At 36.1% G+C, this 25,144-nt stretch overlaps 1 protein-coding gene and 1 long non-coding RNA gene across 2 annotated transcripts; one reads left to right on the top strand and one right to left on the bottom strand.

Annotated features, from left to right (window-relative positions):
- Positions 1–272: 272 nt before the first annotated feature.
- On the bottom strand, positions 273–14,463 carry LOC140163565 (cytochrome P450 2J6-like). Its single transcript, XM_072186879.1, has 5 exons — positions 14,023–14,463; positions 10,742–11,710; positions 10,036–10,209; positions 1,615–1,732; positions 273–712 (listed from the first exon to the last, which is right to left on the bottom strand). The coding sequence occupies exons 1-5, from the start codon at positions 14,420–14,422 to the stop codon at positions 412–414; spliced, it is 1,962 nt and encodes a 653-aa protein (XP_072042980.1). The 5' UTR covers positions 14,423–14,463; the 3' UTR covers positions 273–411.
- Positions 14,464–16,255: 1,792 nt separating this feature from the next.
- LOC140164596 (uncharacterized) lies at positions 16,256–19,718 on the top strand. Its single transcript, XR_011860545.1, has 3 exons — positions 16,256–16,373; positions 19,013–19,173; positions 19,665–19,718. It is a non-coding gene; the product is annotated as an uncharacterized lncRNA (long non-coding RNA).
- Positions 19,719–25,144: the final 5,426 nt, after the last annotated feature.

Below are 25,144 nucleotides of genomic sequence, written 5' to 3'. Positions count from 1 at the left end.
ATTAATAGCTATAAAAATGTACAAATGAAATTGATAGAATTTGAGCATTGTGTAGGGATTTTATGAAATTTGTTTAGTCATGCACTGCGATAATATAACATCGCATTGTTGGGACTAAGGTGGAGACACTAAATTCACGGTTGTTCTATTTATAACAACGCAAACATTTCACAAATCCCGCTGCTTTGCTAGATAAAAAATGAGGTCAGATATCGATCAGTTATGAATAATTCATATTCGACCCTTTTTCATGTTAATTAAGGTTGCCAAATAACGACGCCATTATTTTTGCAAACTTTGCCTGGCATTAGAGTATAGCGCCCCCAATACATCAGGGCATAGTAGCGCGAAAACGATCCTTAATTGCACAAAAATAATAGTACGAATACAACTAGTCAATAATACGCTCATTTAATTTACACGTCTCTTCATGATGACCTCATAGGAGTCCAACTTTCGGAAAGCGCTTGGCCCTGACTTCATGCGTTCCAACAAGGATTTTCTTTTGTCTCCAGGTACTTTTGAGATCTCGTAATTCTGCAGAAACCAGGTAAAAATCAGGAACAATTCTGCTTTTGCCAGAGATTCTCCAAGACATGACCTTCTTCCCGCTGAGAATGGTAAGAAACTATTGGGATGCTGACGTACTAAACCAGAATCATCCAAGAAGTGCTCTGTTAAAGATGACAAATCACCCAAACTCATAATCATGCTGTATTATTATCAGGTATAGCACTCACAGAATAAGGTACAACGTTTCATTTAGTCTTATGACGATAGGGTGGTAAATTGACTGCATGATGCGCAACTCCAACCTGCTTTGCTCCCCTACCTTACCCTTTCTTCACTGCATGCCCTTGCCTTTCTCCTGCATGCTTCCTACCCCTTTGCTTTACTTTGCTATACTTACTATAATAGGTTGTAGGCACAGGAGGCATTCCATCAGCCCTCCTGTTCCTAATCGCCACTCTGTAGTTACCCAACCCCACGTTCTCGAAGATTGCAAGTCAATCGCGTTCCACCTGTTACGGCTATGCCTTGTGGCATTGCTAACAGACGGGGCAATGGGGGCAATAGTTTGTGACCTGAAAGGCTGTTGGAGCAGTCTTGAAAGGTCATAAAATATTGCTATCTAATGGGTAGTCCATTACCCATGGCGGATGAAAGGATGATCCTTCAACGGCGGAAGGGCGGAAGAGGAGGACTACATCTCCCAACGGCCAATGGACAACGGATGGTAGGAGTTGCGACCACCATCAATATCCAGCAATTGAAAGACAAATATGATGGCAAAAACTATTAACACCAGGGTTAAAGTCCCTGCTAATTGTCCTGAAGAAGAAGCCACTTCACCACTGTGTGGTGAAAGAGATGACGTTGCTACCTCAAAGCCGTACGGAAAGGGTACCAATTGATGGTGGTGGAAGCGAAGGGAAAACAAGCTTATCAAGCTTTCTGAAATGCAAGAGAGCTGTGAACATTGCTACTATGAATACTAGGACACTACGAAGCCCACATAAACAAATCGAACTATGTGCACTAGCCCAGGACTACAAAATAGATGTTATTGGCATCCAAGAGCACAGAACAGTCCATGATGACCAACTTCAATACGAAAATCCCATTGAAGGATTCCAGCTTATAACTAGCTCTGCATGGAGAAACAGCATGGGTGCAGCAGTTGGTGGAGTTGGAGTTCTACTGAGTAATTTTGCCAGCAAAGTTTCAGTTTCTGTATGCTACATATCACCAAGAATACTTAAAGTCACACTTAATGGCAACCCACAGACTACAATCATATCTTGGAGCTTGGATCAAAAGCAGCGAGCAGGACATCAAAACAAGGAAAGCACTGGCATGGAGGGCATGTAATAAGCTCACTAAAATCTGGAAATCCCATCTTCCAAGGCAGATTAAAGTCAAGCTATTTCAAGCAACAGTAGAAAGCATCCTGCTCTATGGTTCAGAAACATGGACAGTGACAACCAAGATCCGCAAGTTGTTGGATGGCTGTTACACCAGGCTACTTAGATCAGCTATTGATATAAGCTGGAGGACACATACCACAAATAAAGAACTGTATGGAGAACTCCCAAAGGTAACTGATCAAATCAGGAAAAGGAGACTACAATTTGCTGGTCACTGTTTAAGAAGTACAGGGCAGGTGGTGTCAGACCTAGTGTTGTGGAGACCCAGTCATGGCAAAAGAAGTGTGGGGCGGCCAAGCAAGACCTATGTAGATCTTCTGTGTGAGGACACTGGACAGGAGCCAAACGAAATCCGGAGCTGCATGCAGGACAGACACATCTGGAGAGCCATCGTAGGAGTCCGACAGAAGTCGACCGAGTGAGTGAGTGAGTGTGACGCTATCGGCTGACGATATCGGTGCCCCGATATGTATCGATATCCTTTGTATCGTACCCTGAACATTTCCCTAGTGTTTTCGTTTCTATTTAAATACAATTGATAACGCTCTGATAACATATACCTAACCGGGCACTGATAACACTATAAATTATGATGTTCAAGTTGTACATGAAAGATTCCGGTACAGGTCTTTATAAATCAAACAAATTAAAACAGGCTTCATATTGGCTGTATTGTGATTTTATGTAAATTATATAATTACAAAATTACAGTTGAAAGGTCCGGTTACGAAAACAGAGCAATGTTGTATTATGCATTCATTAGATCATTGAATCCGTACTACTAGTACACGTACCAACTATTTGCAATAGCAGACTTGTCTCTCAGTTTGGTAAGCACGTTGAATATAAACCTAAAGTTGTATTATCATCCAGAAACCTAATTTATACGGAGAGTGTACTCTAATTTTTGCAACGGTTAATGTAGTTGTGAATAAATGGTTGAACCGTTTGTGCACTCTCTTGATGATACGTACTTTGAATAAACCTGTATACATGCGGTGCTTATATGATATAATTACCATTAAATGTTCACATGGGTCAAAATTAGTCTTTTGGTAAAGGGCTCGTAAATGTTAGAAGACAATTTCTTTGCTCGTTACACCATGTATTTTCGGGAAAACTTATACGTGTTAGGGCACAAACACATAGTTGTCCAGAAAGTATGCGTTTGTATTTTCGGGACAATCATGTGCTAGTGCAATATAAATAGCAAAGAAATTTCTACCAATTACGAGCCCTTTTCCAAAAGACAATTGACACCTATGGCTGTTTTATTTGATTTATATTGTTATATAGGCACTGTATGTACACAGGTTTATTCAAAGTACGTATATACATGCATATAGCATCAAGAGAGTGCAACAAACGATTCAACCATTTGTTCAACATTATCCGTTGCAAAATTTAGAATGTAGTTTGTATGTTCAAAACCAACGTTCTTTGCGCTAAATGTCAGATCAGCTCCCTTATAACTGACATGCTTATTAAAGTTAAACAATTCGGGTGGCGGGAAGCTACAGATCATCTGGTAAATAATTACGATAGCTAGGCCCCCTATTATATTAATATAACAGGCCGCAGAAAAGAGCCCCCACCTAGAAACTTCCCAAGAAAGTAATGGAATGGAGTCGGTTTTTCATTCAACGGAAACCATTCCATGAAGTTGCTGTGAAGAAAAAGATATCGACAAGAAGTTGATTATGCAAACAGTACAGAAGGAACATAGAGGTTGGTGTGCTTTTAAATATATTTCATGAACCGCCGATCAGTCGCGACCCCTGTCTTCAGTGTATGTCCGACTAATATGTTACACAAAAAAACTACACCATATCATATGTGCTTTTCTGGAGTTGTTATATTTATATGTAGAAACTGTTTCATATCTTAGTTTTCCATAAAAATGAGGAATTGACTACATTTAACGGCATCTTCAACGAGCGCCCCGAGTCCGGTATCACAGTTAATCAAAAAGCAGTCAGATGAAGACGTCGAGTCCCCACTACAAACACCACTTACAGGACACGTTCTGGTTCTAGTATAAATGCCAAGACTATCACCGTCATAAGACGACCACGAGCCCCACGAACTGCACTTTAAGGCGGGCTTTAAGGGTTTTAGGGAGTACAGAAGCGTCTAAGTGCCACGACATGTCAACTAATAAATATTATATCGACATGGTCAGATACATTATCACGTCAAGTCGACATACCAAAAATGTCAACATTGCAAGATCACACAAAATTGACTTAGTAAAAAATAAAGGTCAACATGACAAGATAAATTATCATGTCGAACGCTAGAGGGAGAAATTGTATCACCAGCCTATTTCGCGCTCAATTTTAGTTCATACTTTTTTGTGGATGTTCCTTTTAAAAATCTTTCTCTGGAATCTACCGGTGGAGACAGTGACAATATTGTCGGGATATGGCGTTAATACTTGCGCTGATTTATATAGCATTTTAGGATGAATTAATTCAAGCTTTCTGCCTCTGTGGTATGTAGCTTTCTTGAAGCTCGGGCCAACTGTTCTCCGAGACATGCTCGTTTCCCTGTATTCATGGTATTGTACGAAAACGGACTATAGTGTGTTTGTTTATTTTATTTCTTCTTTAACCTGGGTTACGCATTCAGTGGATAATACAAGTAATCCTCTGTTCTTCCATGAGGCCCAAAGATAAAAACACCAAAATACATCAAAATATAAAAATCTAATATAAACAGTTTAAGGTACCTTAAAATGCTACTAATCATGTGAACATAATTGTAGACTTGCATAAAATAGTTTTAAAGTTATGACTTGTCAAATATACATATTTTAAATCGAAATAAAAATATACTACACCTTTTAATAAATACAATTAAAATTAAATGCAGTGTACTTTTTAATAATCACATTATTTTCATAGGTCTTGCGGTTAATCAGTTAAGGCCAATAACATTTAGGGCAGGGAAAGAAGAATTACGCATCGCACACTAGCACAATTAAACATGAATTTACAAATGGAAACATGACATGTAATAGACAGATATACCAGAGTAAAAACTCCGGACATACCTGCCTGTGCGGGGACTTGAACCCCAGACCTCGGGCGAACGGTCTACCACTGAGCTATGTAATACATAGTCCCTGATATTAAACATGACTCAAGTCTGGTACATATGGATATGAGCAGTCAGTGTAAACAGTACAAGCAACACATTACATACCAGTGAACGAGATCGATTAATGATGCTTACTTGCCAGCCTAATATAATCATACAAACAAAGGAAGAAGCTTACGCATCATCACTGGAAAATGGAAACATTCAAACATTACAAACTAGCGCACGAGATCAAATTATCGTCATTCTTAATATATCAATATACAGGGGGAAAAAGAATTGGGGATTTTTATATAATCCAATATCATTCCTCTTGTGCGTCAGCTTTATGCATGCAAACACCGCTAGGTTATGCTCCCCTCCATACCTTAGGATCACTGATATTCTAAAATGTACAGTCAAAATACTACGCTATAACTTTGCAAGAACAATCTATAATTAGGGATGACCAATGAACCATCAACTTGATTAGAACACTCCCATAGACATGCAGGGAGCTCAACTGTGCACTGCTTGCACAGACATTTCTAAATTGAGCTCATTCTTTTATTTTTCATAATTTTTCTGTAAAAATTGGAGATGTTAATGCCAATTATGTTTTGTAACTATCCTGCAAATTACAGCATCATAACGTATTTGGTTTTTCTGTAAGTGTGAGTCAAAATTGGTCAATCGCCACAGTGCGCTTAATTGCCAGTGGCCCAGTGCAGCACTGCTCAGAATGGCACAAAAAAAAAAAAAAAAAAGATCAGGTGAACACCTTGACCTACTGAGCTGTAATTTGGCAGAGTTGTTGTTATTACCTCTATCATACCCTCTGTAAAAAGGAAAAAAAACGGACAAGTAGATCTCGAGTTAAAAATTAAATCACCAGCTTCCCTTTGGAATTTCCAAACACCTTTCGAATCATGTTAAATAGACACCTTTCTGAACATAAATGTGAAGTTTCATGCTCATTTGTTGTATTATTCACCTGATCTCAACCCTAAACATTTTCTTATATTTATACCATCTGCACTGACTTGCTGCTATACACGCACAGGAGCTGTACTTTTAAAATACGCGCCTAATCAATAATGAGTCTTTCACTCCATTGTTAAAGTACTGTGCTCTCTGTAGCATATGGAATGACCAGGCCCTGGATGTGATGGTTTTGTAGCACATGACAGTATTCATTCAAGCCTATCAAGGTCTGTTATTAGCCACTTGCTGAATGGCTGGGCATTATCAGCTATCAAAGAGATACCTTATGCTGCTGCCAATCACAATAGAGGTTAAACATTTTGTTAAAACCCCAGAAGTGATATCAGGATGAAGCTGTGCATGTTGGTACTTGATTGTTTGGATTCCTATGTTGAAAATCCCTTGTAGTACATTAGTATTTTTCTTATGTGTAGTGTATATTGTTGTGGAAAAAAGTTCACCTGGACTTTTGATTTTGTGCCACTTTGGCCATTATGGATGATTTTTGGCAAATGTTTTCTAAAAGCATGATTTCAGTGCCTCGGTTTGAAGAAATACTTCATGCTATTGACTAGTAAAGTGCCATTTCATAAGAACCCCCTTTGATACTTTCACAATATGCTTGTTTCATGTTTGCATATATATTAAAATAAAGAAATATAAAAAGGTAAATATATGCTTATACCAATTTTGCTCACATTGCTATATTTAGACTTTGTCAATTTATTTCGTTCCAATGACCGGTCAGAATGGGAAACTTTGAAAATTCATAATTCGAAAAGTTTTTGACCGATTTTGACCATTTAACCACCAAAATACTTCTGTTGATGAGTTCTTTCCAGAAAACAATCTTTTGTAGCAAAAGGGGCAACATGAAATTATGATGGTCATCCCTACTATAATACAGATCATGTTTATACAAGTCATGTATAATATTCTTTTTTTAATCATATTAACATATACACCCCAAATTGATTTCTTGACATTCGCAATATAATACAAATTTTATGACTTATGACAAAGTATTAAATATTTACATTTTTGACATTTAACAGTCGTCGAAGTAAACCAGGTAGACTTTATCAATCTAATGCTACGTACTTAAAGTGTATGTATACATGAAGTTTCCCAAAAGAACTAAAGGTGAGTTACAGAGCCCTTAAAATACCACGTAACAGATTTACTTGGTATTTTAAGGGCTCTGTAACTCACTTTTGAACGGAAGGCTAAAAAATGCATGGCAACTGGAAGTAAAATTTAATTGAAGAGTGAAATTGGGAAGTGAATTCCATGTTTTTGCCCGCCTCCGAAAGGACCATGATGCAGATACAGTAGAATTCACCACGACCTTTGCAGGACTTAAACCCCATTAAAAGCTATTAAACCATGATAACACTCATTGAAAACAGCTCAACTATGTTAAATCAGATCTTCTCTGGTTAAATCCACACTACACATGTTTCTGTTTTACCTGTGCGATATTGCAATGAGCTGGTATTATAGTTTCAGTTGGGTGAACGATTATAAAGCAAACGCAAGGTAACAATACTGTTTGGGCCTATGTTTCCCAAATGAGACAATAGTCTGCATATTGTTAACCAGCATTCTTGAAAATAAGAACCATAATGGTTGTAGACTTAACACGGTTTGGAAATAATTTCTTCATTTTTTTAAAGGGCTCGGTCATCCATTTACCTTTGCACATTTTTTTTGTTGTGTGTGACCTAAGAGCACATCAGACACACCAAATTGCATTCTGAATATGAGAAATGTCCTTCTGATATCAAACAATTTTGATTTCTTGACATTCGCGATATAATACAAATTTTATGTTAAATTATTACAAATTTACATTTTTGACATTTAACAGTCGTCGAAGTAAACTAGGTAGACTTTATCAATCTAATGCTACGTACTTAAATTTTATGTACAAGGTTCCCAAAGGAACTAAAGGTGAGTTACAGAGCCTTTAAAATACCACGTAACAGATTTACATAATACGTATTTGTAAGTAAAATTGGTAAAGTGAATTCCATGTTTTTGCCCGCCTCAGAAAGGACTGTATTCCAGCTTTGCTTATATGAGAGCAATATTACCAAAAGAGATATTCCTTGTATTATGACCGTGATTTTCTCATTTTAAGTAAAAACATTTTTGAGAACCTCTGGAAAAAACATGCTCATCCAGGCATTAATTAAAGTAAGGTGATCATGGTGATACACACAGTTGTTGTGTTTTGTTTGTTTTGAAGTGTAAAAGTTACAACTACCCTAGACCGACATAATAATAGCTAAGTCTTGCTGGAGGCCCGGGGGCTTTTTCCCGGGGGGCACTTCCATAACAGATATGCATCATGTGCCTCGGGATAGACCCCCTTTTTCAAACCGGCTTGTACCCAATGACCCCCTTTTTTGTGTTATGGTCCTATCTATTACCCAATGACCCCCCTTTAAAAAAAATTCATGTACTCAATGACCCCCTTTTTTCTATTTCCTGCTACCCAATGACCCCCCTTTTTAATTCCCAAATTTAGATATTTGTGTTCTCCTCCAGAAATAATGAGATTTCTCAAATTTCCAAGGTGGCCAAGTTGTTTTTTCGCAATTTGGCACTTATTTATGTGTACTTAATGACACTCTTTTGGCAATCCTGTACCCAATGACTCCCATTTTACAATTTGTTACCCTAATGACCATCCTTTTTTCAAAGTTTCATACCGAATGACCCTATTTTTTTTAGGTTGTGTACTGAATGACCCCATATTTTTGTAATTGTACATTTGACCTGAATGCCCCCTACTTTTATCATGGCCGAGGCACATCCCTGCCATTTCAGATAGGGAGTGCCCCCCGGGGCTTTTTATTATATTATTTAAATGGTCTGTTGATATATCCACTCCATAATACTATCAGACAACCTGATATATTTTGAGACAGTGAAGCACATTTAGCACATCAAGTGAGGCTCCCATCTAATTGTTGGATCAAAAATGAGGCCTAGGTATTTACACTGACTTACATTTTCTAGATCGTCAGTTTAAAAAATGGAATAACTGCAACAGAAGAACACAGCTTCTTAGCATTGAGAGCAATTTATTTTTTACCATCCTCTGTGTAATTTGAGCAAATTGAGGGAAACGTTAATATTGTAAGCATTATTAGGAGTGTAATGAATTACTGTGTCGGCATACATGTTGGTAGGTCATTCGCGTACATTGCCAACATTAGCCCAGCAAACACAAAAAATCGTTTTAAAAACGTTTTAAATAAGTTATATTTTGGCTTTTGGTTTAGGTAAAAACGTTTTAATAACATTAAAATGTCGGGTTATATAAAGGTCATGATAACGTTTTAAAACGTTTTGTATGAAAACACACTACAACAATATTTTTAAATGTTTTCAAAAATGTTATTGTAAGCTATTTGTGCAAACATTTTTGCCAAATATTGTGTCAATACTTTAAATAACATTATGTTAAGATATTTGAACCCAGCAAACGCAGAAATGTTCTTAAAATGTTTTTTTCAAAACATTTTAATAACATTTAAATGTCGGGTTATATAAAGGTCATGAAAACGTTTTTAAAACGTTATTAAAAGTATTTTGGGCAAAATTTTTCGCAAAATATTTTTCAACCCCAAAATAACATTTTGTTTAGAATGTTTTGTATCAAATTTTCAAGAATGTTTTTGGAATGTTATTAAAACGTTTTTATACCCTTTATATAACCCGACATCTAAACGTTTTCTGTAAAACATTTTTGTTTGCTGAGCAGTAGATTATCAAAATATGTTTTTTAAGGTTATGAAAACGTTCAATACTCTTAATATACCCTTTATATAAACCGACATTTAAACATTTTCTGACAACCTTTTATAACCTTTTGCGAATGATGTCGAAAACGTTTTGTGTTTGCTGGGAGGGGACCAGTCTTGATTTCTGCGGAACCCCAAACTTTACATTTGGAAAACCAAATAAAGAGTTACAGTTTTATGTGATCTACATCTTGTTATACAATAGTGTAGTGTGATAATATGCTAACGTACAATGGCGCAAACGTTGTATGGATATGGTGCTAACACTCCTCCTGGTTTAGGCTGAGTATTCAAACTCTCTGCATCTGTAACCTTCTTGAAGCTAAATCGATGCATTAGGTGGGTGTAAAAGATGTAGAGTTCCATACGGGCTAACTGTTTTCCGAGACATGCACGTTTACCTGTAATGAACAATTGAGACTACTTAATTATATATTTTAAAAAAACCCGCTATTTCATCAACTATTCGATAGGACCCGTGGGTCTGTGTTCCATGCAAACTGGACGTTGGGATTGGGCATATATATGTATTTAACATTTTTCTGCCAAACAGCCAAACATAAGACTGACAATGCATTAGTAAGAGGTTATTCAGCTTAAGTTGGCGGCCTACAAAAAAGAGTTCAAAGCGCACGGCCAATTTCCAAAGCGCATTCTAGCGACTATCATATCTGTTCAACACGTATTTTCAAGTGTATGAGACCACATCTGGTTTCTTGAGAAAAAATCATTTACGGGAGATATTCATCATTTTCTAACCCGGTATACGAAGATTTTCGTCTGATATCAAAATCGTGCATAGCAATTCACGTGTATCGGTCCCGTGTATTCATTTTAGTGTCTCTGCTGCACCAAATAATTATTAGCCAGGCGGTGTCGGTGTGCGCCGTATGGTAATTTGTATTAAGTGCCTCCCGATCCCCCTATACATACCTGCACCGAATACTATATGGTGTGAAGGTTCCATGACCTGTCCTTTATCGTCCAAGAATCGCTCTGGTTTGAACGCATCTGGTTCTTCCCAAACTGACTCATCACGACTAGCGCTAGGCAGATTGGTTTGCATCATACAGCCTTTGGGGATGGTAAACTCAAGAAACTCTGTATCGTGTTTGGCATAGCGAGGAGGAAGAATGGCGACGATGTTTGCATAACGCTGGATCTCATGAATAACAGCTTGTGTGTAAGGCAGGTCAGGCTTATCAGAAAGTCTTGGTAGACGATTTCGTCCTACTACTGAGTCGATTTCTTCATATACCCGTTTCTGAACGTCGGGAAATTTCATCATGTAGAGAAAAGCCCAACGTAAGGTCGTTGATGTTGTTTCGGTACCAGCAAAAAAGAAATCCTGAACGACTGCACGAAGTTCCACGTCGCTGAGATACGTTTCAACCCCTTGTTCATTTTTCCTCTGCATTTCGCTCAAATACACGTCGATGTAGTCTCGCATGTTGTCTTTATCAAAGGTACTTCGGTGCTCATCCACTATACTTTGAACTTTGCGACGAATATTCAGGAAGGGGGCCATGGGGCCTTTTGGGAAAAATGGAATTCGAAACAGATATGAAGCTAATGTTGGCGACAGTAGGAATAGGACACTAGCAAGATTATCTTGGTCTTGAAGTCCTTCTATCCAATGTAGCAAAAGTTTAAATTCTGGATCAGCGTATTCAAACCGTTTCCCAAATACAACAGAGCAGATGACGTTAGACACAGCATTACAAAAGAGAAGAGTTGGCTCAAATGGTTGACCTTGCCCGGATTCAATTTCGTTCATCAAGTACCCACATTCTGTAGTAATCTGATCTTCGAAGCTTCTTTTACCGACGCCAAATCCTCTGAGAACAGTGAGGGAAAACCTGCGATGCTCTTTCCACAGTTCTCCCGATGACATGAGAACTCCTGTAAAACAGAGATATGTAACATAAAATGTTAGTATTGGATATGGAATTGTATATGACTGAAAATTAGAGAGATGATGAAAAAATATTTTGTCGTTAAGTGCGATGCAAAATGAAATCTAACACATAGACATATCTATATAGTTTAATACTTATTTTACCACGTATGTTGACCGTAACTCGTTCAATTTACCTCAAATCACGACACATAAATAATTGGGTAGACTATATTAATAAATTAGTTAATCTATAATTTATAATTAATTATTAACTAATTAATTTATTATTCATTTTTATTTATTTATATCAATATTTATTTATATTTAAATGTAGTGAATCTTGGGTATGGTTTAAATACCAAGATTCACTACATTTAAATATATTTCTGCTCCTTTTTAGTTGAGCACTTTATCTGTAGTGCATGAGTGATGGTTTCATCCAAGTTTACTCTTGTTGTATATTTATTTATTCATTATTTTTATTTACCAAATCCAAAACCAATTTTACCATAAATCATAACACACATACATACATGGGTAAATGTGTTATTTAATAATTAATGAATTACCTATTCAAGTAATTAACTAACCAATTCAATATTTATTTATTTTTCACAGGCCAGTAGACAGCCCTCAGAGTTAATTTGTTTATTTATTATTTATTTATTTATATTTTATTTATTTATTTATTTATATTTTATTTATTTATTTATTTATTTATTTATATTTTATTTATTTATTTATTTATTTATATTTTATTTATTTATTTATATTTTATTTAGGGACAAGAAACAACTTAAAAAGGAGTAAATATTGGTACTTAACTTGTGATTGGAACCATGTCGGGACTCTGCATATTGAATAGTGGATATTTTGACATTTTTGACAAGAAAATCATCCTCAATCATCTGACACCATAACCCATAGCAAAAAGAAAAGTTTCCCGGTGACCACCCGATGACCATTCGGTCGCGGTGGTCATCAGAAACCTTTCGGGTACCTTTTCCAGAGTTATCCGAAAGTGCCCGCTAGCGGATACCTTGCGGATGCCTAATTAAGTTATCAAAAAGTTTTCGGGTAGACATCCGGAAGTCTCCCAAAAACTCATATATTTCAAATGAGTTACCAAGAAGGTTCCCAGAAACATAGATTCTTTGCAGGAGTTACCCGGTGGTTATCCGCTTTTAATTTGACCTTGAAAATAGCATAAAGCATCCTTAAGAATGCATTGTGGTGGGTATATGGTCAAAGGTCACAAATGAATTCAAAATGGAGCAGCTAGCTGTTGGCAGTTGGAATATATTTGTGCAGAATATTCAAGTTATTTGTGGTCCAAAATGTATGGATTTACATGTAAGATATTGCAAGATATTTACTAATTAATCTGGAACATGCTGTAGGAATTATAAAGCAGGTAGGAAAATTTGTATGAAATGATTTGTATATTGATGCAGTCTTTATACATGTACCTAATATATGACACATTTGAATGTTTTAGTTTATATCTTTTCTAGTAAATCATACATGATTTTGACAGTAAATTAATGTCAATTAAATTACTAATCATCAGCTAATGTGTCAATTAACTGATATAAGCTTTATGTTAAGTTGTTGTAAATAAATTATAATATTTGATATAAAAATTATAGGCTGTGTATGTGTCATCACATTTAGGTACTGTAATACATGTATATGCTATATCATAATAATTTGGTTGTACTTTAATTAAGGTATGCACCTTATAAAGGTGTGAACCAAATTACGTACATCAGAAGAATATTTTTGTGCAATAACTACAATTACATTGAACACTTTAAAGTTTCTTATTGCAAGATAGCACTTTATAAGCTCAACTGCCATGCCTACAGAGTTGTATTTCTCCAAAAACTACAATTCAAATAATAAGTTTACTGTCTAATAAATTTGTGCATACTCATGAATTTGTATAACTGCATTCCCCAAAAGGTCAACAGGAAGTCTCCAAAGAGGTCACCAGGTATATTGTCACCAAAAGTTATCCGCTAGGTCCCCAAAAAGTTATCGGGTAGTTATCCGCTAGTTCCCCAAAAAAGTCACCGGGTAGTTACCCGCTAGTTTCCCAAAAAAGTCATCGGGTAGTCATCCGGTACCTATTACCTGAAAGGTATCCACTATGGTTTCCCAAAAATTTATCGGATAGTCACCCGCTACCTATCTAATTTGCATGTGAAATTTGGCGGTGTCTACCCGGTGACTATCGGGAAGTTATCCGGAAAGGTCTCATTTTTTGATATGGAACACGTACATAATATAAAACTAAACAAATGTAACTCACCGAAGCCATTCGCAAGATTATCTGGATTGGCATCTTGTGGAAATGGTGGTCGATCTTCACCCAATCCAGGACAAGTCAACGACTCGTTAACAGCTTTGTAACCGCTAACCATGACTATCTTGGTACCAAAAGGAAGTGATAAATAGCATACGGGTCCGTACTGCTTGTACAGAGTCTCGATCATTTCGTGCGTGTTGCTCTTATTCTTTACCTTCATGTATATAAGATGAGGTAAGCAACCTACTAAGGGCCAGCATCTTGGACCAGGTGGTAGGTTTTTCACCCGATTGTGATAACCATGTACCATCCATGACACTACGAGAAATACAATCAAACCGACTAACACAGCACGGATGTCAAAAAATACTGTCAAATAACTCAGCGCTTGCGAGACAGCCATGATGTTGTTATTGTATTGGGACCTTGACCCAGCTGTTTATATATGCACTCAATTTTAATATTTAACGTGTGCATGTACACGCCTTCTATTCCTGTGCAGGGATATTTCCTCAGTTTAAATACGCGATCCCAGTAAGCGATGCGAAGGGAAAGCGAATATATTATTATTTAAACCAGCGACCTGTAAATAATAAGTATAGTAATAGTAGTCCTGGGTATTAAATAGTACAAGGGATTTAGGAGCTTTTAGGGACCGTTCACAGACACTTGTTTTTTTGACATGAAAATTATGGGTCAACCCCATAGAAAAGTATATATAAACTCAATTTTCCCAGGAAAATTAGTGTACATTTTTTTCACCTACCCAGCAAACACAAAACGTTTAGAAAACGTTTTCTCTAGGTTCTAGTTTGGTCTTTTACGTCTTCGTCTTCCAAAACGTTTTAAAAACGTTTTAAAAACGTTTTGACTTGGGTAAAATATTGTTCGTTTTACCATGACGTTCAGAGAACGTTTTTAAAACGTGACAAAATATTTCGATTTTTTACGTTATTTTGCCACGTTTGTAATACGTTATTTCCAGAACGTTTTCCGAACGTTTTGTACAACGTCAATTAAATGTCTTTCTAAAGCGTTTAATTATTATTTCATATTATCAAAATGTTTTAACACGTAGCCTTCTCTGGTTTAAGGCACTGTATGGTCGTAAATCCTGGGGACAGGGGGACACGTCCGCATACACTTTGGGATATCAAATGTCACCCCACCCGTTTTCGGCAAACACTTCCCTGGTGTAAGTATATTTACTCTAAAAATACAGGCAATAGGCCTATTCGGTATTATACCTTGATTTTTGGATGAAATAGTTTAGAATTGAAATTTTCTCGCGCTCCGCGTACTTCATCGAATTCAAATTCACCTTCATATTCACATCCAATTCACCGTGATTGGGGGCTAAAATAGTATAACAAGTTTTGTGTGAATAATACGCGCATCTCCCCGTAAACTTGACCGGTAAAAAGCAATTTATCTATGTCATACCCCTGATATCTGGTACGTCAGCAATTAACAGAAAGGAAAAAGAGGAGCTATCATGTCAGAAGACTGAGGAAAAGGACGGAATCGAAGGATTGAAGAAAGTAAAAAAAAAGACAAGATACACATGACAAAGCCGACTAAATATTAAATCAACAGGGATTAAATAATTCCTTGAATTCTTATGACAACCTCCCCCACATATCAAAAAAAAAAAAGTGAAAGAAAAATTCCTTGTTGTTTATAGATAGCCCTAAACGCCTTGATTTGGTATAAAATAGTGTAAAATTGCATATTTTTGCGCGCTTCGTGGGAAATGAACCCAAATGTGTATCAACTTTCACTTCAAAATATGAAACTTAATGTTCGCTATGCTGTGCGCGCATAAATCCCAGCAATTGTGAAGTCAATGATGTCTGTATATTGTTGATGAATACAAGTTTAACTGTTTAATTCTTTATATATGTGCATCAATCAGGAAACATGTACCTAATTTGGCAAGTGTTTCACGCAGTCCTTTTATTATATCTCATCATCACAGCACGGTTCAATTATATGCATTCGACAACATCACTTCTCGGACGTTGACCTCAATTTGTAGAGTTAAGCTTTTGCAACCAACATTTTAAAGTCAGCCTAAGCCTAGCATAAGCTGCTGGTTAGTGAGGAACTGTGTCTTAGAGATTGTGATGTATGACCCGGGTGTTTGACTTGCTTGACATCTTTAAGTGTGACCTATATAAAAGTTTTATGGTTTTGTGAATCGTCTGGCAACCCAAAATTCAAACCTGAATGTGACAAATTATACGTTTCACACGATCGTTTATGCTGGCATGCTGTTCTAAGGAATATATACATCAAGTTGCTCATCAAAAGGAACTATTTGCATCTGTTTCGTTCAGTTCTACCAAACAAAGGTAAGATTGTATTTTATTATTACTATATTTCCATTAAACATGATAAAGCGTGTATGTTTTTAGTCCAGTGAGTCAATTTAATCAGTGAAGTACAATGAGTAACATATGCATTGTAATGTATGCATGGCATCCACAATATAATGACGGTTGATGTAATTTGAATTCGAGGAAAGTCTTTAAAAGCTGAGGACTTAAACTTAATAAGATGTTTTTAATAGGATATTGTTTTTCTAATTATTATTTACCATTCTTGACTTAAAAGTATGTTGTAAGGTTTGATGATATTCATGGTTTAATTCCGTATTGGTACTACTAAATAAAATACTTGTATGTTCGTGATGCATTCGTATAGCTGGCCTATTCGTCGTGATTGAGCGCTTTATAAAATTGCAATCTCGAAATTGAAAAAGATCGGCGATGTTGTCAGAATTGAAAGGCCGTGCCTACAATTAATTTGATTGAAATTCAAGGTGGTTTATTGACTTGAGTTTTGTCATGTTTGTCAAATTGTTATACCTATTTCATAAGTCTATCTGACATAATGTGTTAGATGAGTATTAGATTAGCATGACACTCATGACACTCGATCATCAGATCGTCGGACAACTTAGTACCTGATTTAATTACAAGTAGGCCGGGCAAGTAGGCTATATTATTATTCTCATCTATATCATATTATATTTACACAGACAAATTCCTGAAAGTAGTAAGAGAAGTCATCAAGTATAAAAACAGAACACGTGAGAAGTAACATTAATAATTACAAGTGCAAAAAAAGAGTGGCCGTTGTTACCCAATATGTAAGCAATATGTGATTAATAGGGAGTATTTAGCATGTTTAGCGCCCAAAAAATCACAATTTGAATAATTGCTTTAAAGTCAGGCAGAAGGGAGCTCTAAGGGTTTACTGGAAATCCATTGAAATGATTATCATGTTGCCGGTTATTGCACCCAGAGGTGTATTTTGTGCACCCAGAACTTCACCTGTACCACCTCAGTCTTGACCTATGTTCTGGGTTAGTCACAAACTCCAAGTCCATGGTTAAAGACAACAGATGGTATGACCTATAAATCATATATTACCCATGAAGTTCAAGTACGCTTATTTTTGCCCTAAACAATGGAATGTTGCAATATTTATGAAATGATTGCAAATGAATAATGATGTATATTGATTGCTTGGAAGTGGAACACATTTGTTTTAATTTTTAGTGTAATTATTATTAGGTTTGTGTTGCCTGAAAGCACTGAATTAAAATGGGACGTCTGAATTGCGCTTCTGTCTGAAAAAAATCAAAGAGATCGATGACCATGACGATTCTTTAGCCCTAGGTATGCATGCATAAGAGTTCAAAATGATTAAAAACAACCAGTAGAATTTTTTAGCTGTAAATTAAGACCAAAATCAAGTTCATGTAGCCCCTGTAGTCATTAATTTATTCAAGTTACACATGCGACACGCCCTGTTCCCATAGACTTTATGTGCTCCTCTTCCCATCCTTCCCTCACAACTTCGATCAACCACACATCTCCTGTAGTTGAAAAGCTATATTGTTCATATATACAGGGTTGTTACTAATGTTAGTGGTTTTTTAGCTTTCAAATGACACCAACACAAAATATGACATTTTATCAATTAAACAGATCACAATTTAAAAATACATAACCCACCACCCTGTTTGGGTGGCGACTGGGAAAACGCATATCCATTAGTATTAGATTACCATCTCTTGTAATCTTAGTTGTTCTCCTTCGTATAAAGTTTTAAAAGCAAGACAATTTTGTAACTTATTTTGTACATGTAACATGTCATAAAATCATATAGGCCTTAAGGCCTGGTAACTGCTGGTTCAGAAGTTCAAGATATTGTCCTTCGTTCTGTTGAAACATTTTACGATGTGCTAAGAACATTGTCGAAAAATATCCATATTCCATATTTTGCAACATTGAAGTTTATCATTTGTTTAAAGAGTGATAGCTAGAGTTACGCAATCTGCTGTTTAGTTAGTTATCAATTAGAACTTTGTAGAGAAACATGACAAGATAGCTTTTTTTTTTACCTGATTGAAATACAAAAAAAAAAAACTATGTCAATATTTTGGTGCACTCTTAACTATAAGTTTTGCTTTTTGCAAAACATGCACATGAGGGCCGCATATGTGGTTTTATATTAAAATTCCACTCAGCCAAAATTATTCCTAAAATATATAGGAATATCGAATAGACACGAGAGGTTCTTTAAATATTTTAATATTTCTCAGGAACTGGCATTTTATACCAAACAATCATAACCTGTGCAAAATATTCCCTTGTCTCCACCCTATACTAGCTTTAAAAACAAAATTATGAATTAAGATGCCATTTTCGTGTGTTCAAAAGTACACAATATGAAATTGTGGTTGATTTACACAATTGAAGTACTAATAATCATGATCATTTATAAATAGGCCATAATTCAAAATATGTTTGACATTTTGCACTTGCGATGAAAATCACAATAACTTTATTCAGTTGTGGGTCAAAGTATCACAAGATACTGAACCATCAACAACGGCAACATCATAAACGATATTGACTTCCAAATTCCATGCGATAATGCATTAAAATATTTAGCTTTGATTCATATGTCTTTATTCCAGATACGACACCTTAGTCTTGTTGGAGGACATGATCTCAACGAAACCATCAGGAGGATGATGAGGAAGCTGGGAACGAACAATTTGTGGTCCTCCTGCAGTGTATAGGGAGAAAAGGCAAGCTGAGCATTAAAGATAGCCCTTTTTCTACAAAGTTATCGTCAGTAAGTTTCATAGGCCCAAGATACAATCTATAATTAACATAATATGTCAAATCACGTAGGCCTTTCCTTTTATTTCACAGTATGTTTCCAAACATTGGGTGAGAAAACAGATCCATAAGCTTCCATAGAGCTAAGATCGGCTAAGCCTAAACAGAATGCATATAATTTGTCATGCTGTCTGAACCAATCATAGTGGGTGTAACATACTCATATTCTGTGATTATAAAATTAAAATATGGATATTTAAATCTGACCCCTAAATCGGACGTCTGTTTCCAACTTGTTTTTGTTGTTGTAATTTTAGATTATATGTGTATACTTTATTCATAAACTTATCAAGGAAAAAATTCTCCTAAGACCACAGACCGCACGTATGGTAACACGTCGACATGTAGGCTTTTGGAAAATCCTAATATTGAGATACAGACCGTTTATTTTGATAAAGGAGTTTAATTTAATACTGAACTCATATCATTTCCACCTTTCTATAGAAGCTTGCATGAAGAATCATCCTCAAGCTAAGGAGGTTGAGATAGAGAAGGGACTTCGAGATTATCTGAAAAGAACACCAAATCTTCCAGGTGGAAAAAAGTATAAAGTAAGTTCAAATATCATTGCTGAAATGCCAAATTCATTTATTTAATTCATGTAGGCCTAAAACAATGTCTAGGGATTATAATATTAGCACCCATTCTAGACACCACCTTGTCTCTATTTGTAAACACGTTTAAATGCTAAACATGTTTAGGAATTAAATATGTCTTGTGTTCAGATATTAAACATATGATGTTTTGAAATTTGACATTGGTGTTTAGGTTTTAAACGTATTTACAAATTGAGGACAAAAAAAGTGTTCAATCTCTAGACACTGTTTTTGCAGTGTATTACTATGTTTCTGTATCTGAATATCAAAAAGTGCATAAAATTGTTCGTTGAATGTAAAATGAAAAAATATCGCATATCGCACAGCTCATTTTCTTTTAAAAATAATGTTTTAAAAAATAATAAAGCATAGCACAAAGCTATTTTACCAAATGTATCTGAGACATACTTTTTTGGACTTACATTTCACACACCTACGTGATGTTTCTTTCTCTATGGAGCATTTTTGTTTATTTTCACTTCTCTTAGGTTTTTAGGGGCACCATGCCCCCTCCCCACACACACCCCCACGCGCGCATTATGATTTCGTTATGGTTTATACAGACCTTGAAAGTTACTCAGAATTAATGATACTGATAATATAAATAAGTTGTCTGGATATCTAAGGGTGACCATAACCGGATAGAATTTTTTTATTCATAGAATTTCTTATGCCTATTTATATATATTTTGTCAGGGCTGCTATTTTAGTGAGCTGATAGATTTAAGGGTTTCAGTTCAATTTAAAAAATGATGTTTCCCAAAATGATGATCATGCTTATAAATAGATTGTTTTCCATTTTATTATCTATAGAAAGCTGGGAATGTGGATGCAGCGGTACCTGTAGGGAATTGGAGGATGATGAGCGCGGCGAAAATGAACGTGGCCCCCAACAGGAAGAGGAAGAACAAGACTAGGGGACACATTGAAACTGAAGAGTGAAGACCACAGACACTGTACTGGTAAACATGCTAGTTTTACAACATTGTCGGACAAGGTGCTCACTGTCTATTGAAGTATATATATTCGATAAATATAAGGTTTAAGTTTAAAATAGCTGTGATTATATATCAGACTTTTATTTTAAAACATTTCTCATAAGCATGTTAAGATGTTTTTGTTTCTGTACTTATAGCTTTTAACTTTTCCTATCCGATATACGCTGGCGAAGTGACGTCCTAATCGGATTAACTACCATAGCAATAGATGAATACAATTTTTGAATAGATCGCTCTGCACTACAGCAGGTTGCACTCATCACCTGTCTTCAATCATATAATAGATTGAATACAATACCGCTCTTTTCAAACAGGCTAATCTTACAGGTGCAAGTGATTAGCATTTCTTTGACATATATGGTTCAATGCATCGGTACCGCATGGACGTTGTAGGCCTGTACGGGGGATACAGTCAAAATTGTATTCATCTATTGCTATGGTAGTTAATCCGATTAACTACGTCACTTCACCAGTGTATAATCACACTAGTATTCGCTGAGTGCGTTTCACAATCGTTGATTATTAAGTTTTTGAAGTATGGCGGGCACAAAGAGGGAGTATTTTTGATTTGGGTAATCTTTGTATGCTGAAAGAAAGCATACACAAGATTACCCAAATAAAAGTACACCATCTCCATTTGTGCCCGTCATACTCAAAAAGCCTTATTGTTGCAGCGTCGAGGTCCGTTCAAACTACGCCGCAATGCAGTGCGATGCGGTACCGATATATCGATTACTTTTTGCCTCAACTCAACGCTACTCGTCGCATTTCCAAGTTAAAATGTATTGAACTTCATTGCAATATCGTAATTATTCTGCAGTGTGGCACCGCACTGCACCGCACCGCAATTGCGGCAATATGTACGGGTTTTTGGTCAAAGTTGCATTAAAGGCCATGTATGGCTTGCAACTTGACGCTCGAGGGCATGCTATAATCTGAGCCCGAATTAAAAAGACTACTTTGCGTCTGACATCCTGCCAACCAGACCGAAAATGTCGTACCGGTACTCTGACTTTTAAATTCTGCCTCAGATTATAGCGACTTATCGATTATATTTCCTATTCCGTGATTTTAATTTGCGATAAAACTTTTGACGAGAGCATACTTCCGCGATGTTCACAATGCGCCTCCGATCCGAAGCGTAGGCCTACTATGTGTGCTTTACACGCCGTACGTGTTGTTATTTCTGTCGCCATACTCGCAAGTTGCGCCTTGTCAACATCGCGCAAGTACGCTCTTGTCAACGGTTTACAGTTAATCGCTCTGCCCATCAGCAACGGAAGTGATGATATTATTTGTATGTTGCGTAAACAATGTAAATTAGTGGTTTTTACGTTGTATTTGGGGACACTAGTAAAGAGGTAATAATTCAATTTGAGGAGTTTTCACACAGCACTTCAATTGAACTTTATTTTATCTTTGAGACTAGACTGTGCGTATTCAAATTATTTGACGTGTTTAATGACATTAAGGGATCTGGAATGAGCGTTTTGAGCGTTTCGACAGTATTTTTGTGGGACATGAGAGCACATCAGACATATCGAATTGCATTCTGAATACGAAGAATGTCTTTCTGATATCAATAATTTTCTTTTTTTAAATTAACGGTATAATACACATTTTATGACAAATTATTAAAATTTGATATTTTTCACATTTTTGATATTAACAGTCCTCGAAGTAAATGTTATAAATCTAATGACATATTCTTAAAGTGTATGTAGTTGAGGAAAAGCCGACGATCAATTGAATATTTTGACTTTCCATATTGAAGATATGGAATTTTCCCCAAAAGACCTATTTTTTGGGTGTTTGGGAGAAAAAATCCATACCTCCAATACGAAAGGTCAAAATTTTCTAAAGTGATCGTCGGCTTTTTATCCTAAATAAATACACTTTAAGTATAAAACATCAAATTTATCAAGTTAACTGCAAGTACTGTTAAATTCAAAAATATCAATTTTTAATCATTTCACATAAAATGTGTATTACATTGCGAATTTAAAAAAAAAAATCAAAATTATTTGATATCAGAAGGACATTCTTCGTATTCAGAATGCAATTCGATATGTCTGATGTGCTCTCATGTCCCACAATAAATTTTGTCCAAACGTTCATACCCCATCCCTTAAAGGAACAAACAAAAAAGATCGAGGTTTGTGGGAGTGGGTTTCAAATCTCAATGACGTTTGTAAAAATATTTCTTTTAAGAAGATAATTTTCAACATTTGTGGATTTACGTTTCTGGCAGGGAGGGAGATGATGGCCGAAAACGAAAGTAGTTTCGTTTAAAGGACTAATTTGCTCGTTAATGCTTTGGGTACCGGTAGTTCCTAGCACTCTGTACTCTGATACCTGTATGATGATTTTCCACTGCGCTCGCTGCTCGCTCCGCTCGCTTTTCGAGAGGCGTCGCGGTTTGAGAACGGGGCTAGTTCCATAAGGGAAATGCAGACTTATCACCTTTATAGGCCTACATTTAATCAATTTAGGTAATGAGCCGTGAAAAGGCTCATGAACTGTACATTTGCCAATATTATGCCAAAAATAAATGCATACATGTTCATGGTACTTTTATTTTACAGAATTCTGCCTTAAAACTTGGTCAATCAAAATACGTGTTGTTAATTCCGTCGCCATATATTCGTTATGAGTTGCGACTTAGAATTAGAGAGGGGCTAGACATTATAACTCATTACGAACACAGTAGGCCTATGGCAAAATTCTACAAAATTAAAGTAAACCATGAACAATAATTATGACTTAATTTTAGCAAAGTGTTGGCAAAAGTTACGAGCACTTTCAAGTCTAGTCATCATTAACTCTCTAAGAAATAATTGTCCTCTCAGGAGAACCCGTCCTCTTAGATCTTGAACCTCTAAAAGGTTCTTTAGTTTGGGGGCCATTTTCGATAGTCTTGGAACCATATTTGGTTCTTTAGAAAACCTCTAAGGGTTCTCCTGAGAGGACAACATTAGAATCTTTTTAGAACCTTTATTTCTTAGAGTGTTAACTGCGCTTTGTACGTGAGAGTAATCAATTAAGTTTGTCGAATTTAACTGAAGACCGAATTGAAAACATTAGTTTGCGTCTGACGTCAGGGCAAAGGCGCGGTGTGATTGGTTGCTGACCTGCGCAGAACGGCATTTTTGGTCTGGTTGACAGGACATTATACGCAAACTAGTCTTTTGAATATTATTCTGTCTTCAATTATAAATAGTAACTTATATTTGAGAGTTTTCATGTATATAAATCATGTTTTAAAACTTTTTATCCTATAAATGTACAATAATCGGGTTTCATAAGTATTCCATCCATGCATATGTATTAAACAATAATTATTATAAATCGAGTAATAGAGTGTATAAACAGTCATCAATGGTCATGACAATAGTTGACTCGATACATGGTAACACAAGTTCCACATGTTCCATGGGGTGATTTTGCATAGCATGTTTGTATAAAATTAATTTATGTTTCAGCAGTATTTTCAACGAAAATGAATGAAGAATAATATTCATACACAGGAATAAAGTTTAATGAATCACACATCAAATCAACATTAATTGTCTTGTGTGATTTATTATGTGTCGTAAGTCGTAAGTATCACTAATTTGCCAAACTAACTTGTTTCATGAATTTTGTATTGGCCTAATTTAATAATATTTGATATTTGTTTTGGACTTTTAACTAATAAAACATAGCACGTTTTCTAAACGTCACTAAAACGTCAAGAAAACGAAAAAAAAACGTAGTAGAAACGTAACATACGTTTTCTGGTGGTGAGTAATGCATCCTCCAATACGTTTTTACGTTGCTATAACGTTTTCAGGACGTTTTGGACGTTTCTGCAACGTTCTTAGTACGTTAGTTGCGTGCTAGAACGTCCAATACGTTTTCTAGGTCCTGGATACGTCTTGGGTAACGGAAAGATAGGCCTTAAAAACGTCTTTTACGTTGTGAAAACGTTTTTAGAACGTCTTTAATAACGTTTTTAAAACGTCAAAAACCCTCCACAAAATTACGTTTTAAAAACGTTTTATCAAAACGTCTAGAAAACGTCAACGGTACGTTCTCACAACGTTCAGAAAACGTTTTTTGGTTAGCTGGGTATACATCCTAATCCGAAACCACCGCCCGGGAACCACCGCTGCTCACCACAACCCCAAAAACCATTGCTCATCTTGGTATAAATACATGTAGTACAAGATACATACTTGGTGCATGCGCACCAACGCCACCAATATGAACCTCGCGCCAATCTTCGTCTTCACGTAGGCCCTACCAGAAAAGTTTGACGTATCGCACGACTCTGGGATATTTGGTGAAA

This window comes from Amphiura filiformis, chromosome 11 (assembly GCF_039555335.1).
Source record: "Amphiura filiformis chromosome 11, Afil_fr2py, whole genome shotgun sequence".
Classification (NCBI taxonomy): Eukaryota; Metazoa; Echinodermata; class Ophiuroidea; order Amphilepidida; family Amphiuridae; genus Amphiura; species Amphiura filiformis.
Note: the sequence above shows the minus strand (reverse complement) of the source record. Positions and strands in the feature narration are given on the sequence as shown.

Excerpts from the sequence above, each read along its gene's own strand:
- LOC140163565 (XM_072186879.1), bottom strand. The coding sequence starts at position 14,422 with ATGGCTGTCTCGCAAGCGCTGAGTTATTTGACAGTATTTTTTGACATC. Across the intron at positions 10,210-10,741 it reads CCATATAGTATTCGGTGCAG|GTAAACGTGCATGTCTCGGA; the intron begins GTATGTATAGGG and ends TGTTCATTACAG. Across the intron at positions 1,733-10,035 it reads CAACGTTTGCGCCATTGTAC|AAACTGAAACTTTGCTGGCA; the intron begins GTTAGCATATTA and ends TGTAGCATACAG.